Here is a 16,458-nt window from a genome sequence, read left to right on the forward strand (position 1 = left end):
GGCCGATACGTATTCTTCTACATATTTTTGGTAAAAAAAAAAAAAATCGCAATAAGCGTATATTGATTGGTTTGCGCAAAAGTTATAGCATCTACAAAATAGGGGATCGTTTTATGGCATTTTTATTAATATTTTTTTTTTTTAATAGTAATGGCGCCGATCAGCGATTTTTATTGTGACTGCAACATTATGGCGGACAATTTTGACACATTTTTGGGACCACTGGCATTAATACAGCGATCAGTGTGATTAAAAATGCACTGATTACTGTAAAAATGTCACTGGCAGTGAAGAGGTTAACTACTAGGGGGCGGTGTAGGGGCTAAGTGTGTGTGTGTTTTTTTTTTTTACTGTAGGGGGGTGTGGCTTGGCGTGTGACGTCACTGATCGCCTTTCCCTATGACAGGGAACAGACGATCAGTGACAGGCTCACTAGGAAGCACGAGGAGAGGTTTGTATACACTTACCTCTCCCCGTTCTTCAGCTCTGTGACTCGATCGTGGGACACCGGCGGCAATCGGGTCCTGCGGCCACGGTCACAGAGCTCAGGACCGGGTTGCAAGTGCGCCGGCGCACGTGCAACCCACGGCTGGGCACTTAAAGGGCAACGTACCTATATGTGCTTGTGCCCAGCAGTGCCATTCTGTATATCGGCGTGAGGCGGTCCTTAAGTGGTTAATGTGTGTTAATGTCAAAGCAAGTGTAAATGAGCACTTAGGGTACCCAAACAACCAACCTACTCTAGTGTATGTTTAACAGAAGACCAGAAACACATTGTGCTATTTGATTGGGAATTCAGGCAGGAAAAGGGGGCTTAGGGCTTGTTTACACTTGCTTCAAAATGTGGCTTTGGGCATGCTTTAAACGCTTTGAATGCCAATCAAAGCTCCTGTCACTAAATAAAATGGTTAGCTTACAGACCTGTTTACATGTTGCTTTTTCTTTGCTTCAAAAATCATACCGCAAGTCGCTTTCTTGGTGCTTCAAAGTGTCTCCGAAGCCTCCATAAAAGTGTATGACAAAGTTCACTTGAAGCAGCTTTTGAGGCTTTTATTAAGCTTAAGCTTTGCTTTGTTTTGGAGGTATTGCAAGTATGAGATATCCCATGAAGCACTGGGAAACCAAAAAGAAAACATTTCTATCCAGATTTAAAGCTAATAAAGCCATTGATGGACTTTTAATTTTAAAATATGTGTACTTCTTAGGAAAATAATAATATATGTGAGTGGGGTCCAGCCCAGAACAGAGCAGATGGCACACATGATGTGCAACATGGGAATGCGAGAGCAGAGCTGCGTGGGGACTAGAGAGAGAACTGAGTGGCAGAGGATCAGCAGAACCGGAGAAATGTAGCAGAAGAAACTTGCAATGTCACACATGCTGCACAGTGTTGGAGCAATATAGCAGGAGATGAGCAAGGAATAGAGAGAGTGAAGGAACAGAAAACCAGAGGATCAGCAGAGCTGGGGGTTACTACTGAGTGGGGGATCAGCAGAACTGGAGGTTACTACTGAACAGGGGTTCAGCAGAGCTGGGGGTTGCCACGAGCAAGGGTTCAGCAGAGCTAGGGGTTACTACTGAATGGGGCATCAGCAGAGTTGAGAGTACTACAGAGCAGGTCAACTGCTGAACAAGGGTACTAATAAGCCCCTAAACCCATGTTTTTAACGCAAACCAGGATAATCGGTTGGTAGCAGATTGGCTGTCGAGTTGGCCTGGCAATTTTTTGGTTTTGTTTTGCACGCATTGCCCTTCCATGTGCTTCTTGCTGTGAAGGCGAGTTGGTTGGTAGCATTGGCTGGCGAGTTGAGCTGGGAATTTTCTTTGGTTTTGATTTACTAATAAGCTGTGGATCTGCTGAATGAGGGAGGGTACTAATGAGCCAGGGATCCGCTGAATGAGGGTACTAATGAGCTGGGGAGCTGCAGATTGGGGGTACTACTGAGCTGGGGTTCTACTGGGCCCCTTTAAAACAAATAGAAAATCAACACACACATATAGGGCATTTGCCAAGCTTCATTAAAGCTTCAAAAAAGCATCACTGAAACATCAAAAACACATTAAAAAAAAGCATGTTGAAGCAGTGGGCGCTTTAACACCTTCCTGCCCGGCCTATAGCAGAACGACAGCCGGGCGGAGGCTCCATTGTCCTGACTGGATGACAAATGCTGTCCTTCAGAACAAGCTGCTGTGTGCACCCCCTAGGGGCACACAGTGTGGCGATTCGTGGTCTCCGATCATGATAAAAAAGCCTATAAGATGGGCTCTTTACCACGTGATCAGCTGTGTCCAATCACAGCTGTTCACAGTGTAAATAGGAGGTGCTGGTTATCGGCATTCCTCTACTCGCTCTGACAGGGTGTGAGTAGAGGAGAGCTGATCAGCGGATGTCCTAACAGGGCAGTTTGCGCTGATAATCAGTGCATTGATTATCAATGCAGTCCCATCAGCAATGCCTGGCAGTGTCCCCTCCCCCCCCCAGTGATGCCCACCTGTGTCCACCAGGGGTGCCAGTGCCCATCATTGATGCCAATGAGTGCCCATCAGCGCTGCCTGTCAGTGCCTCCTCATTAGTGCCGCCTCTCAGTGCTCATTAGTGCTGAATATCAGTGTCCACTGGTGCTGCATATTAGTACCTCCTCATCAGTGCCCATTGGTGCAGCCTATCAGTGTTCATATTTCTTATTTACAAAATTTTGTAACAGAAATTAATATATTTTTTTTCATGTGTTTAGCAAGAAAAAAAAAACTTGTGGTGATTAAATACCACACACATAAAAAAGAAAGATCCCTGTCTCAAAAAAATGATAAAAATCTTGTTTGCCTACAGGATCGCATGACCGTGCAATTGTCATTCAAAGTGAGACAGTGCTTAAAGCTGAAAATTGGCCTGGGCAGGAAGGGGGTAAAAGCTCCCGCTATTGAAGTGTTTAATGTGCGAAGTGTAAATGAGCCTTAAGGGTATTTTTTAATAGAAAAAAATGATTCCGGAAGAAGGTGGGCATCTAGTTGAAAGCTACAGGTTCATTATAATTGAAAACCACCACAGACATCCTACTTGTCTTCCCACATGGAGTGAAAGGACAGCCCTGGGTGAGCTCCAAGTCACTGGAGTCATAACTCTCACATGAACTCCACTACTAAAACAAAGGACTGGTCTTTTCACTTCACAGTGAGGGAAGAGCCGTTCCACAATGATTATCCTCTACCTCAGAGATATAGAACACACAGTGCTCTATAAGAGGAAAGCTCATGTCAGCCCCGCGCTAACACATACAGTAACTCGAAGCGCCGGAACTCTTCTTTCAGTGACATAGTACGCTGGGGGCCGCTTTGAAGAGTGCACACAGCCCGACCAATCGACAAGCAGGAGATGCTGGTGTTGCTGGAACTTGTTACCTGGCAACTAGAAGAATTAGTGTGCGATCGTTGTTATCTCAGGGGGCTCTGAATATTCTTCCCCCTAGACAGGTGAGTCAGAGGATGAAGACTCGAGGCTGACTACCTATCCCTGGGCACCATGGACAATGTGTGTATAGTACACCCAATGCCAGGGTCAGCCATGTGTGTTTCCAGTGGATAGTCCACCCACCTCTCTCAGGAATAGGCACTGAGGAATCTTCGTTTCTCTGTTTTTGCTTATTGAAGTGGTGGGATCCCACCAGAAGTTTATATTGGGATTATTCATCAGGGCATCCCTCTATTTGAGCAGAGCTGCCTATTTTATTCTCATTAGTACTAAACTAGTATCTCTGTGTACGTGTCTTTCTTCTTTTATTGGGTTTGTATATAATCTGTGCAGTGGTTCCCTGATGGGGTTTCTTCCTCTTTGTCTCCCTGCAAAGGTAAAGCATAATGGGCTACTATGCATCGCATAGTAACCCATTTTGTGTCACTTACCTGACACAGGAGCCAGTGATGTCACCGCTGTTCCCTGTAGTTCCGAGCGTCCATCTTCTTCCGGGTATCTCTGCTCCGGCCACTCACAGCGCCAGAGCAGCGGTGATGTCATTCCCACGCATGCGCATGGGAGCCACCACTAACGACATATCGCCATTAGCAGCGGCATGCCCAGTGCATCTGCGCACTGTAGACAGCGGTGCCTGTCTTTTTCTAACTATCTGCTAAACCGTGTAGGTTTAGGAGATATTTCTTGGATCTACAGGTAAGCCTTAATCTAGGCTTACATGTAGGTCAAAGTGGTTTGTAAGGGTTTACAACCACTTTAATGTGGTACTAAACCCAAAAACAAAAAATGAATATATTGCAATTTACCAGTTCTTCAAGCTTAAAGTGGTTGTAAACCCTTACAAACCACTTTGACCTACAGGTAAGCCTAGATTAAGGCTTACCTGTAGGTCCAAGAAATATCTCCTAAACCTACACGGTTTAGGAGATATTTACCTGAAGACAGCCACCGCTGTCTACGGCGCATGCGCCATAGACAGCGGCGCACTGGGTTAGCCGCAGATCGTGGCGATATGCCGTGAGTGTCGGCCCCGTGTGCATGCGCGGGAGTGACGCCATCGCTGCTCCGGCGAATCACAGTGCTGGAGCAGCGAGACGCACAGAGACCCACCAAGAAGATGGATGCTCGGAACTACAGGGGACAGTGGTGACTTCGCTGGCTCCTGTGTCAGGTAAGTGACACATAATGGACTACTATGCGATGCATAGTAGTCCATTATGCTTTACCTTTGCAGGGAATCAAAGAGGAAGTAAACCCATCAGGGTTTACTTCCTCTTTAAGGGCCACACTGCTGCAAATTCTATTGTGAATTTGAGCCGTTGCGATCGCTCAAATTCACAAGTCATTTAAATAACATCGTTTTCCATTAGTGCCGTTCACATCAATACGTTGCAAATCTAAGCTGCATACAAAAAGGGACCTGTGAAAGTTTGATCCATGTGTGATGCAAATTCAATGCAATATTTGCCATAGAATCGCAGTAGATTCGCCAGAACGCAAAGAATTCGCAACGCAGTCGGATCAAATTTGCGCCGCAAGTTCGCACCGCAGCAGTGTGAACCGGCCCTTAAGTGATTGTAAAGTCTCACTTTTTTTCTATTAAAATAACAAACATGTCATACCTGCTCTGTGTAGTGGTTTTGCACAGAGCAGCCCAGATCCTCCTCTCCTTGGGTCCCTTGCTGGAGCTCCTGGCCCCACCCTCCTGTTGAGTGCCCACACAGCAAGCAACGTGCTTGGGGACACCTGAGCCAAGCTGCAGCTCCATGTATCAATTCCTCTTGATTGGCTAACTGAGTGTGATTGACAGCAGCAGGAGTTAGTGGCGCCGCTGCTGTGTGTCAGCTAATGAGGAGGGAGAGTTCCGGATGGAAGAGGCACTGGTGGACATCGCTGGATAGAGATGGGGCTCAGGTAAGTATTAGGCAGGCTGAGGGGGGCTGCTGCACACAGAAGAGTTTGTATCTCAATGCATAGAATACATTAAGACATGGGTTGACAAATTTGCTTTGAATTTAGGAGCCAGTTAAAAAAGTTAGTAGCCAGTTTTTTTTTTTTTTTTTTAGAGTGGTATGGATTGTCAGCTCCCGGGGTAAGGCCAGTCATTTTCACCCCCTATCCCTAACTCACAACGGAGCACCCAGTCAATAACTCCAATGTAACGCTGTTACATCAGGGTTATGGACTGACCAGAAAGAGTAAGGCTGGCAACAGATGGATCTGGTTGGCTTAGGCAGGTGGCACTGGTTTTGGACTGACAGATGGTACTGGTTGCCACTGGCAGGCACGTGGAACTGCCAGATGGCACTGGCAGGTGACACTGGTTGGCATTAGCAGGTGACACTGGTTGGCATTGGCAGGTGGCACTGGTTTGGAACTGGCAGGTGGCACTATTGGCACTGGCAGGTGGCACTGATTGGCGTTGGCACTGGCAGGTGGCGCTGGCACGTGGCACTGATTGACACTGGCAGGAGATTGGCATGTGGCACTGGTTTGGAACTGGCAGTTGGCCCTGGTTGGTGATAGCAGGTGGCCCTGGTTGGTGGTGGCACGGTTTGTCACTGGCAGGTGGCACTGTTTGTTACTGGCAGATGGCACTGATTGGCGGTGGCACTGGTTGGTGTTGGGCGTGGCACTAATTGGAACTGATTGGTGGTGGTACTGATTGGCACTGGTTGGTGGTGGCACTGATTGGTAGTGACGGGTGGCATTGATTGGTAGTGGCAGGTGGCACTGATTGGCGGTGGCAGGTGGCACTGATTGGCGGTGACAGTGGTTGTCACTGGCAGGTGGCACTGATTGGCGGTGACACTCGGCACTGGCAGGTGGCACTGATTGGCAGTGGCACTGGATGGCACTGGCAGGGGGCACTGGTAAGTGGCACTGATTGGCGGTGGCACTGATTGGTAGTGGCACTGGTTGGTGGTTGCAGGTGGTGGCGGTGGTTGCAGGTGGTGGCACTGGTTGGCAGTGGCACTGGTTGGCAGTGGCACTGGCAGGTGGCACTGATAGGTCTCACACTGAGCACTCTGTTACTGAAAAGTAACAGGAGCTGTCAGAATTGAGCTTAATGTCGGGGTGGGCGGGACTCAGCAGCTATCAAACACCAGCCAATGATTGGGCTGCTTAAGAAAGGGGGCAGGGCCACATACACGTAGCGACCCGCTCAGATCCCATTTTCTGGTGTTTGATAGCTGCTGGGTCCCGCCCACCCCGGCATCAAGCTGAAATCTAACAGATCCTCCTCTCTCCTCTCTCAGTTGCTTGTCAGTTTCACACACTTAGCACGGCGCTTGATGCTTGCCAGAGCTGCTGAGTGTGGAGAAGGGAGGAGGACGGCAGTCAGTGTTATGCTCTGCATGTCTGGGGCATCAATAGTGAGTGGGCTGGTGGCAGATTAGGCGCCAGGTTGTGATTTCTGGTCACCATGGCGACCTGGCACCTGGGGTTTGTCGAGCCCTGCATTAAGATAAAAAACATTCTGCCTTTACAACCACTTTTAAGCGATATCAAAGCCTTTTTTTAAATAACAAACATGTTATACTTCCCTGTTCTGTATAGTGGTTTTGCACAGAGCAGCCCAGATCCTCCTCTCCTTGGGTCCCTTGCTGGAGCTCCTGGCCCCTCCCTCCTGTTGAGTGCCCCAACAGCAAGCAATGGCTAACTGAGTATGATTGACAGCAGCGGGAGCCAGTGGCGCCACTGCTGTGTCTCAGACAATCAAGGGGGAGAATCCCAGATGGCCAAGGCACTCGTGGACATCGCTGGATAGAAATGGGGCTCAGGTAAGTATTAGGGGGGCTGAGGGGGGCTGCTGCACACAGAAGAGTTTTTATCTCAATGCATAGAATACATTAAGATAAAAAAACCTTCTGCCGTTACAGCCACTTTTAAGTGATATTAAAGCCTTTTTTTAAATAACAGTACTTCCCTGTTCTATGTAGTGATTTTGCACAGAGCAGTCCAGATCCTCCTCTTCTCAGGTCCCACGTTGGTGCTCCTCCCTCCTGCTGGGTGCCCCCACAGCAAGCATCTTGCTCTGGTGGCACCCAAACAGGCACGCTCCCAAGCCACGGCTCTGTGTGTCCATTCACACATGAAGCCGCAGCTCAGGCCCCACCCCTCCATCTCCTGATTGGCTCACTGGCTGTGACTGCCAAAAGCCAATCAGGAGGCTCTTGTGGACATCGCTAGACTAAGAGGGGACTCAGGTAAGTACGGGGGGGCTGCTGCACACAGAAAGTGTTTTTTTTTTTTTTACCTTCATGCATAGAATCATAGAAATCGTGAAGGTAAAAACTTGTGCTTTTACAACCAATTTAAAGCAGAAATAAAGTCTTGCTGCAACTCAGTGTATGCAGGCAGGCATTTATTGCAGAAAAGACATGCAATGTGTCTTTTAATATAAACTACACCTACCCTCCTGGTCACAGCGATCCCTGTAATGTAAGCCGAGCTGTGCAAGCCTACAGCGGCCAGCCTGATCCTGTGTTCCAGGATAACTAACTCCCGCACATGCGCAGTAGTGATATAATCCCATGCTCCCCAATGAAGAAGCCTGAAAACTGGCACACAGAAGAAGATACCGGCATCAGAGGGACCGTTGGAAAGGTCAGAATCTCTTCCTTTAGCTCTACTTTAATTTTTTTTTCCTAAATCAGCACAAGGGGCAGTACATATACTGAATGAGATATGTCCTGTGTACTGCTCTCTTTCTTCAGATCCTCAAGTGATTGTAAATGCTGTTTTCTGTGCAACGATATTGCTCCTGGCCCAACTCCCCCAGCCCCCCGCAGAGTGCCCCCATAGCAAGCCACTTGTTAGGGGGGCGCTCATGCATGCTCACTTCCGAGCCCCACTCTGTGTGTCCAATGGTGGGGAGCAGCTTGCAGAAGTTTTTTTTTACCTTAATGCAGAGAATGCATTTAGATATAAACATTTCTGCATTTAGAACCACTTTAAGTCCTCTGCCCCCACCCCCTTCCTCCCCCCGACTGCATACCCACCTCAGCAGTAATCTTCTGGTGCTGTGGGATTTATATGAGCTGCTTATCTTTTCATAGGCACTCACGCAAAGTTTGAGCACTGAGGGATGCTGGTTGCTAAGGAGTCGGCACCCACTGGCAATCTAACATCAAGTTACTCCTCCCTGCCTTCTGATTCAGCTGTCAGCTAGGGATTCCCGGTGTCCTATCATATAGAGTCCCCCATCGGATAGTGTCTGCTGTGAACTGCGCATGCGCAGTACAGAGCACACACAGATTCCGAAAATAGCCGAAGATGAACGGCGCCTGCGCCGTGAGTCCAGGTCCTAGCCCCACCATCCAAGTGGACATAGAGTTGGAATATAAAAGATCCGAGCGCAGCGAGGCCGAGCCCCGAAGCGTGGCGAGCGGCCCTCTAATATCGCCAGCCCTATGTCCGCTTGGATGGTGGGGCTACCACCTCGACTCACGGCGCAGGTGCCATTCATCTTCAGAGATTTTCCGAAGCTTCCTCTGCTCTGCAGGGCCTGGTATAGATTGTGAAGGAACTCCCACAGGCTTCTTTTTTAGTTTTTAAACATTCCTGCTCCTTTGTTTACATTTGCATGTTCACCGGGAATCTGCAGTTGACAGCTGAAAAAGCAGGGCAGGAATGAGTCACTGGTTGTTAAAATGCCAGCGGGTGCCGGCTCCTTAACAACCTGTACAAAACTCTACTAAAAACCTATGTACATGCATTTTACAAGCATTTTTGGTGGTTTCTATTGAAGCCCGTAGGTCCAAAATTGTGACAGCACCAAAGTAGCACTAGTACCTTTTGCAAAACCACGCTGCAATTGTGCAACATTGATGTGAATGGGCACCATTGAAAATAATGTTATTTTGATTGTAGTGCAGTGCTGTACAATGGCAATCGCATCTGAAATCTCACTTTAGTAACCTATTGGTTTTCAATATGAGACTACCATGCAAATAAAAAAAAAAAAGGACATTCTTATAGTGTGTATGAGGCTTAAAGCGGAAGTAAACCCATCAATTTAACAGTTAAAAAAAAAAAAACAGTTACATTCCTGGCATTTGCCGGAATATAACTGTCACATTGGTTGTGCTCTCAATCAAATTGTCAAACCTTCCAATGGCTGGTGTCATAACTGATCACATGTGCAGCATCATGACAGTTGAAGATTAAACAGAGACCAAATATGGCAGCTTACTTGGTTGAAAACGATAGGAAGGTTTACTTCCACTTTAAAGCGGTTGTATACCTGCTAATGTTTTTTTTTTCTTTTTGCCACCTGCAAAGGAAAAGGCATAATGAGCTAGTATGCACCGCATACTAGCTCATTATGAAATACCTTAGAACGAGGCCCCGACATCTGGCCCGATCCACGCCAAGGGAGCTGACATGCTCCCTCAGCGTTTCTTCCGGGTATCGTGGCTCCGGCGCTGTGAGTGGTCGGAGCCGCGATATCGGCACTTGCGCGGGAGATTTCATCCCGGCAGGGTCCCGCGACTGCCGGGCTTTCAGCCGAGAATCCCCTTGTGCGCATGCGCCGCTGCAGTCAGCGACGCATACCGAGGGGAATATCTCCTGAACCGTACAGGTTTAGGAGATATTTTTTTTTACCTACAGGTAAGCCTTATAGGCTTTCCTGTAGGTAAAAGTAAAAAAAAATGACTATACAACCACTTTAAGGCTTGGAACAACTTTTGATTTGTTAATTTGAAATGTAGTTATCTCATTTAAATTGAAAGTTCAGTTGAGCTTTAAAGCAGAACTAAATCCTTCTATCCTCTACAGCCAAGGAAGCTGCTATCTTGGTTTCTGTTTGATCTGCATTTGCCATGTTGCTGCAAATTTGATCAGTTATGATACCAGCCATCTCATGGTTTCACAGTTTGCTTGAGAGTACAAGTAAATGTGACAGTTATCATTCAAGGCACACTTTGAATATAACTGTTTTCTTCAACAGTTAAATCAAATGGTTTTAGTTCTACTTTGCAGAACTAAAGTTAAGCCGTAACAGACAGATAGCAGACAGACTTTTATTGCAGAAGAGACATCCAATGTCTTGTCTGCAAGGAAGTGCCACCTACCAGGCTGCTCACTGTCTTCTATGGTGCTGCAAACTGAGCTGTGCATGTGCAGGTCAGCTTACAGCACTGGGCCAGTCTCTGAGAGCTGGGATTACAGCCTGCTGCGCATGTGCAGCAGCAACATCATCCCATGCCTGCCAATAAAGAAGCGCAAAGACCAACAGTCAAAAGAAGATGCCAGCGCTGGTGAAAGACGATTGGACAGGTGAGTGTTAACACTTCAGTTCTGTTTTAGTGTGTGTGCTGTTACAGTTAGATTGTACTTTTATACAAGCTCCTGCCCCTTCCACGTAAGTTTGTGCAGTGCACTCTTCATTCAATCCTATGGAGAGTTTGTGCTCCATACTTCAGAATAGGATTACATAAATTATGGAATGTACATGAGTGGGCTCTGCTTATAAGGTTTTGACAAGCAGCTCAGGTGCTATCTCACTGGATTATTATGGTACCAGAGAGGAACTATTTCACCAATGACTTCAAAACAGATTTATTATACAAAAAAATCATACATAGAAAAAACTATGGATGGCATCAACTCTGCATCCTGTTTCTGGTCTGAACACAGCTCCAGCTGATGTAGATGTGGGTAATCAGTTGGTATGCCGTTTTTTTGGCGCCAAACTGACTATTTAGTCAGCATTGGCGGCGTGGTCTGGTGAGCTGTGCCTTTCCTGCTGTGTAGTGATACTAATGGTAAGTCTGTTTCTGTGGGTTAATATTATTTTAGTTGTTGGTAGTTGGAACTATCTCGTTTGAGACTTCATATACCTGGCCTATTGTGTACCTGTTTTTTCTCCTAGCTGGATATCATTAGCAGGAGTGGTCTGTTGATGTGCCCACTGAACCCATATGCACTAGCTGTATTACTTCCTTTGAATTCGATTGGTTCTGTTTGTATGCTGGGCTTCCCATTTGGAGAATAGCAGTTGTCTCTTTTGGTAACCTATACAGGTACATTAATAATCTTTGTTGTCTGCCCATTCCTCTCCTTTTTGACGTTTTGGAAGTACATATTCAAGTATTTAATATGAGCTATCTTGTGGCTTGTCTAGGTGACAAGAAAATTGCTATCCTCTTTGGGCTGGAACCCTGCCATTTAATTACATTGAACTACCATATCTTATGCAGCAGAGGTCAGTAGTAATTATTCACTCTCTATCACTCACATGTTTTGTGTTATAAATATATTTTTTGGAAGATTGTACTAGTTACTGTTCTCACCTAGGGGCTGCAATGAACTAACATCTCCGCATTTGTTCAACCATCTATCCTCCTCGTTTGATATAGGCATATCGATTGATCTATAGGTGGAGTGGGTGAAGCTATCTTATGTAAGTGTGTATGTTAAAGTAAAGTAAAGATCATTTTTAGTATACTATGATTATTATTATAATTTTTCCTAAATGAGATCTGTTCACTCTATACCCATTTAATATATGACATGGAAGTATCCTCAATATTGTTTGCTCTCTCCCAAGTCTTCAATATAAGGTTCTTTTGTTACAAATCACTGAGTAATCAGTTCTGAAGAAGCTAACAAGTGAAACGTGTCAACCATCTCTGTGATACCTTGTGTAGCTATTTTGTTGAACCTTATAATCATTTGGATTATTTTACTGTGTTTTTTTTCTATGTATGAATTTTTTGTATAATAAATCTATTTTGAAGTAATTGGTGAAATATTTCCTCTCTGGTACCATGATAATCCATCATGTTGGTTCTCTATCTATGCAAAGTTTAAAAAGGATGAGGTACCCCCCCCCCCCCATAGCCTAAATGTTCTTATTTGTATGTATGCAATCTCACTGGATCAGGGACAGGTAAGATTTGAATGCAGTGCTAGATCCAGGATACAGTACAATATAAGTGTAACCAGCACCAAAGTAGATGCATGACAGTTAGTTAGTTTAAGCACTATGGAGGTTTATTTACTAAAACTGAGTGCAACATCTGGTACAGCTCTGCATAGAAACCAATAAGCTTTTTTTTTTTTTTTTTTTTTTTTTTGTCAAAGATTAACCACTTTCAGACCGGACCATTTTGCTGGTCAAAGACCAGACACTTTTTGCGATTCGGCACTGCGTCGCTTTAAGTGACAATTGCGCAGTCATGCGACGTGGCTCCCAAACAAAATTGACGTCCTTTTTTTTCCCACAAATAGAGCTTTCTTTTGGTGGTATTTGATCACCTCTGCGGTTTTTATTTTTTGCGCTATAAACAAAAATAGAGCGACAATTTTTAAAAAAACACATTATTTTTTACTTTTTGTTATAATAAATATCCCCCAAAAATATATAAAAAAACATTTTTTTCCCTCAGTTTAGGCCGATACGTATTCTTCTACATATTTTTGGTAAAAAAATCGCAATAAGCGATTATTGATTGGTTTGCGCAAAAGTTATAGCGTTTACAAAATAGGGATAGTTTTATAGCATTTTTATTAATAATTTTTTATTATTTTTTTTTTTTACTAGTAATGGCGGCGATCAGTGATTTTTATTGTGACTGCGACATTGTGGGGGACCCATCGGACATTTTTTGACACATTTTTGGGACCATTGTCATTTATACAGTAATCACTGCTATATAAATGCAGTGATTCCTGTGTAAATGACACTGGCAGTGAAGGGGTTAACCAGTGGGTGGCAGTGTAGGAGTTAAGTGTTCCTAGGGGTGTGTTACTAACTGTGGGGGGGTTGGGCTTTCATTTAGTGAACACTGATCTCTGCTCCAATCACATGGAGCAGAGATTAGCGTCACTAGTTGCTAGGCAGAATGGTGAAATGTTGTTTACAACGGCATTTCTTCATTCGGCCGCTCCGTGAGACGATCAAGGGGATGCCTGTGGCGATCCAGTCCGCGGGTCCCGCGACCGGACTCACGGAGGTCCCGACCAGCGCGGCGCGCTCCCGATGGCAGGGTGGCAAATTTAAAGGGACGTACATGTACGCCCATTTGCCTGCCCGTGCCATTCTGTCGACGTACATCGTCGTGCGCTGGTCGGCAAGTGGTTAAAGTGATTGTAAAGGTTCGTTATGTTTATTTTAAGAAAAAAAAAAGTTATATTTACCTGCTCTTAGCAAGGGTTTTGTAGAGAGCAGCCCCCGATCCTCCTCCTCATCGAGCGCCCCCATGGAGAGATGCTTTTCATGGGGGCTCTCGTGCAGGTGTGTTCCCAAGTCCTGCTGCTGCGTCCATACAGACAGCAGGACTCCGGGCCCCCCCGCTCATGTGTCACTGGATTTTATTGACAGTAGTGGGAGCAAATGGCTTCTGCTGCTGTCAGTCTATCCAATGAGGACCAGAGACAGCGGCTGGAGCTGCTGGACTTGTCTTCATCGCTGGAACGATCAGGTTCAGGTAAGAAAAGGGGGGGCCTCTTGAGGGCAGCTGCAGCATAGAAGTTTTTTCACCCTAATGCATTCTATGAAGAAACTTGATACTTTACAACTCCTTTAATTGAACAAGCTGAAGTAAGAAGCTGGCTATCATGCACAGCTGCACCAGATTTTGCACTCTCCAGTTTTAGTAAATCAACCCCTATGTATTATAAATATAAAAAAATAAAAAAAGGCCTTTTTTTCACAGCACCAAACCTGCATGGTTCAGCTCCCACAATCTTGGTTAAAGTAATTTTTCATGACAGCATCAACTGGTATTTTTTTTACAAAGCTAGATCCCCATTCTGCCTCTGTACTAGATGATCGCGGGTCCCTGGCAGCTTGTAGCGGGCGTGAGAGCATGCCGCCGGCCACGTGAGCCTGCTTGCAACTACGCCTGCACGAGCCGACGTACAATGACAGCAATTCGCATGGAAGAGCCAACCTGCCTCAGTACAACTGCGCTGGACGGTCGTTAACTAGTTAAAGTACATATGAGATTTTGATGATTGGGTTTATATATACGATATGTTGTAACAGTACAAAGCCCTACCACTGTGAAAATGGATAAAAGGAGTGACACAGGGCGGGGGGAGGTTGATTTACTAAAACTGGTGCACTCAGAATCTGGTGCAGTTGTGCATGGTGGCCAATCAGCTTCTAACTTCAGCTTGTTAAATTTTAAGCTTTGGCAATAAAACCTGGAAGCTGATTGGTTTCTCTGCAGAAGTGAGCCTGATTTTGCACTCTCTAGCTTTAGTAAATAAACCCCAGGGTTTGCACTGATGCAGAGTGTGGGGCTTTGATGTGTTTATTGCTCTCCTGGTTTTGTAATCCTGGATTGGGGCTTGGAGCTTGAAGGCTTAAAAGTGTTGTGGATGGGACAGTCTTGCTGGAGACCTGCAGGCAGTGTGAGTGCACAGTGCATATGTGTATATGTTACATGAGACTCTGGTCTGAGGCAGCTAGTGAGTCCAGGGAACTGGAGGGATTCTGTAAGTCTTGGAAAATTGAGAGAGCCCGAGGTGTGAGGAGAACCTGGTAGCTTATTGAGAACTACAAGGGATCTTCTCCTTGCGCCCGATGTCACAATTTAAATGAACGGCTGTGAATGGTTCCACCCCCCCAGCTGCATCATTCATTCACAGAGTTGTAGCTTGTAGTTCCCGGTAGAAGGGCCATATATTATACATCTAAAGAACTGTGGCAGAGAGTTTCTTTCCCTGTTTGGATTAACCATTAAGGGAGAATTGATGAACATTGGAGTGGAACCACAAGTTGGATGCATGTGCCGCTCTTATGAATTGAATGCACACTAATGACTTATACATGACTATTATATATATATATACACATGTTTGATTTGAAATAGAGTGTTACTATGCCGCTAATGTTTCTTCATAGATATTACTAATATTTTAGGGCTAGCTGAGTCCACTTTTTGCCTTTGTGAATGATTTTTTTTTTTTGTTATAGAGAGATTTGGGTGTCTGATTTGGGTGAGGGTAATTAATATATATAATATACTGTATTTTATGACCTAATTTGTTTACATGTACGTATTTGCCTGGATTGTTTCTCATAAGCTTATTTGTCACACAGGAAGGTCAGTCTTTAACTGTGAAACAGTAATGAAGTTAACGCGAAAACAAGTTCTATCCAGGGCAAAGGCTTCCGAGTTAGACAGTGTGAAGAAACTGAACTGCTGGTGAGTATGGACTGTGTGGTTCTGTTGATAAAACATGTCTGCATAGAGTACTTGTGACTTTTATTTGCAAAACATTTTCACATCATGCCATTCTTTCATGTAAGAAGCCATCATGCTGGAAATCAGAAATGGATACAGGAAAATCTGCTAGCTGAAGTGTTTGTGATCTCTTATTATCTTGTTTATTTTTAGTTAGCATGCTGTATGTGGGCAGATTTAAAGGCCATCTGGCCTCTCCCTCCTGATTGGCTGAGACACAGCAGTGGTGCCATTGGCTCCCACTGCTGTCGATCAAAGCCAGTTAATCACTCAGGGGAGAGAGGGGATGGCACCGAACTGCAGTTCTGTCTCTGGTTGAACACAGGAAGCTGTGGCTCGGGTGCCCCCATTGCAAGCCGCTTGCTATGGGGGGGGGGGGGGGCACTCAAATGGAGGGAGGGGCCAGGAGAGCCGAAGAGGCACCCAGAGAAGAGGAGGATCGGGGCTACCCTGTGCAAAAACATTGCACAGAGCAGGTAAGTATAACATGTTTGTTATTTTTATAGAGAAACAATGGAGACTTTACAATCACTTTAATTGGTACAGGGGTATGAGCATAACAATGTTTTATTTTTATTTTTATTTATCCTATAACTGCATTAATTGAAAAATCTGGGCAAGCATGTACTTGCTGACAGGATAAACTTGATATCGCATATGACACAGAAGCGTAGTATAAATACAAGCTTAATTCCCCATTATATGTTTTGTATGGTTTTGTTGGCTGTATTACCATTGGTAATGAATTCTCTAGATAGATTCCTGTTCTATTACTCCCAT

General features: G+C 45.3%; 1 protein-coding gene across 9 annotated transcripts in view; it reads left to right on the forward strand.

The window, feature by feature from the left end:
• The first annotated feature begins 3,312 nt into the window (after positions 1 to 3,312).
• CFAP410 (cilia and flagella associated protein 410) overlaps positions 3,313 to 16,458 on the forward strand; it is a 69,183-nt gene continuing 56,037 nt past the window's right edge. The window contains exons 1-5 of one of the 9 annotated variants that reach the window (XM_077448654.1): positions 3,335 to 3,471; positions 11,352 to 11,502; positions 11,604 to 11,684; positions 11,777 to 11,882; positions 15,534 to 15,639. In XM_077448654.1, coding sequence (XP_077304780.1) covers positions 15,563 to 15,639 — 77 coding nt within the window. In that variant the 5' untranslated portion in view covers positions 3,335 to 3,471; positions 11,352 to 11,502; positions 11,604 to 11,684; positions 11,777 to 11,882; positions 15,534 to 15,562. Of the gene's footprint in view, positions 3,472 to 3,508; positions 3,530 to 11,351; positions 11,503 to 11,603; positions 11,685 to 11,776; positions 11,883 to 15,533; positions 15,640 to 16,458 lie in introns of those variants that run through there. The other 8 variants (XM_077448656.1, XM_077448657.1, XM_077448655.1 and 5 more) reach the window with 8 other exon arrangements.

Source organism: Lithobates pipiens, unplaced genomic scaffold (genome assembly GCF_037356315.1).
Source record: "Lithobates pipiens isolate NorthernLeopardFrog02 unplaced genomic scaffold, aLitPip1_a1.2 Scaffold_22, whole genome shotgun sequence".
Lineage (NCBI taxonomy): Eukaryota > Metazoa > Chordata > Amphibia > Anura > Ranidae > Lithobates > Lithobates pipiens.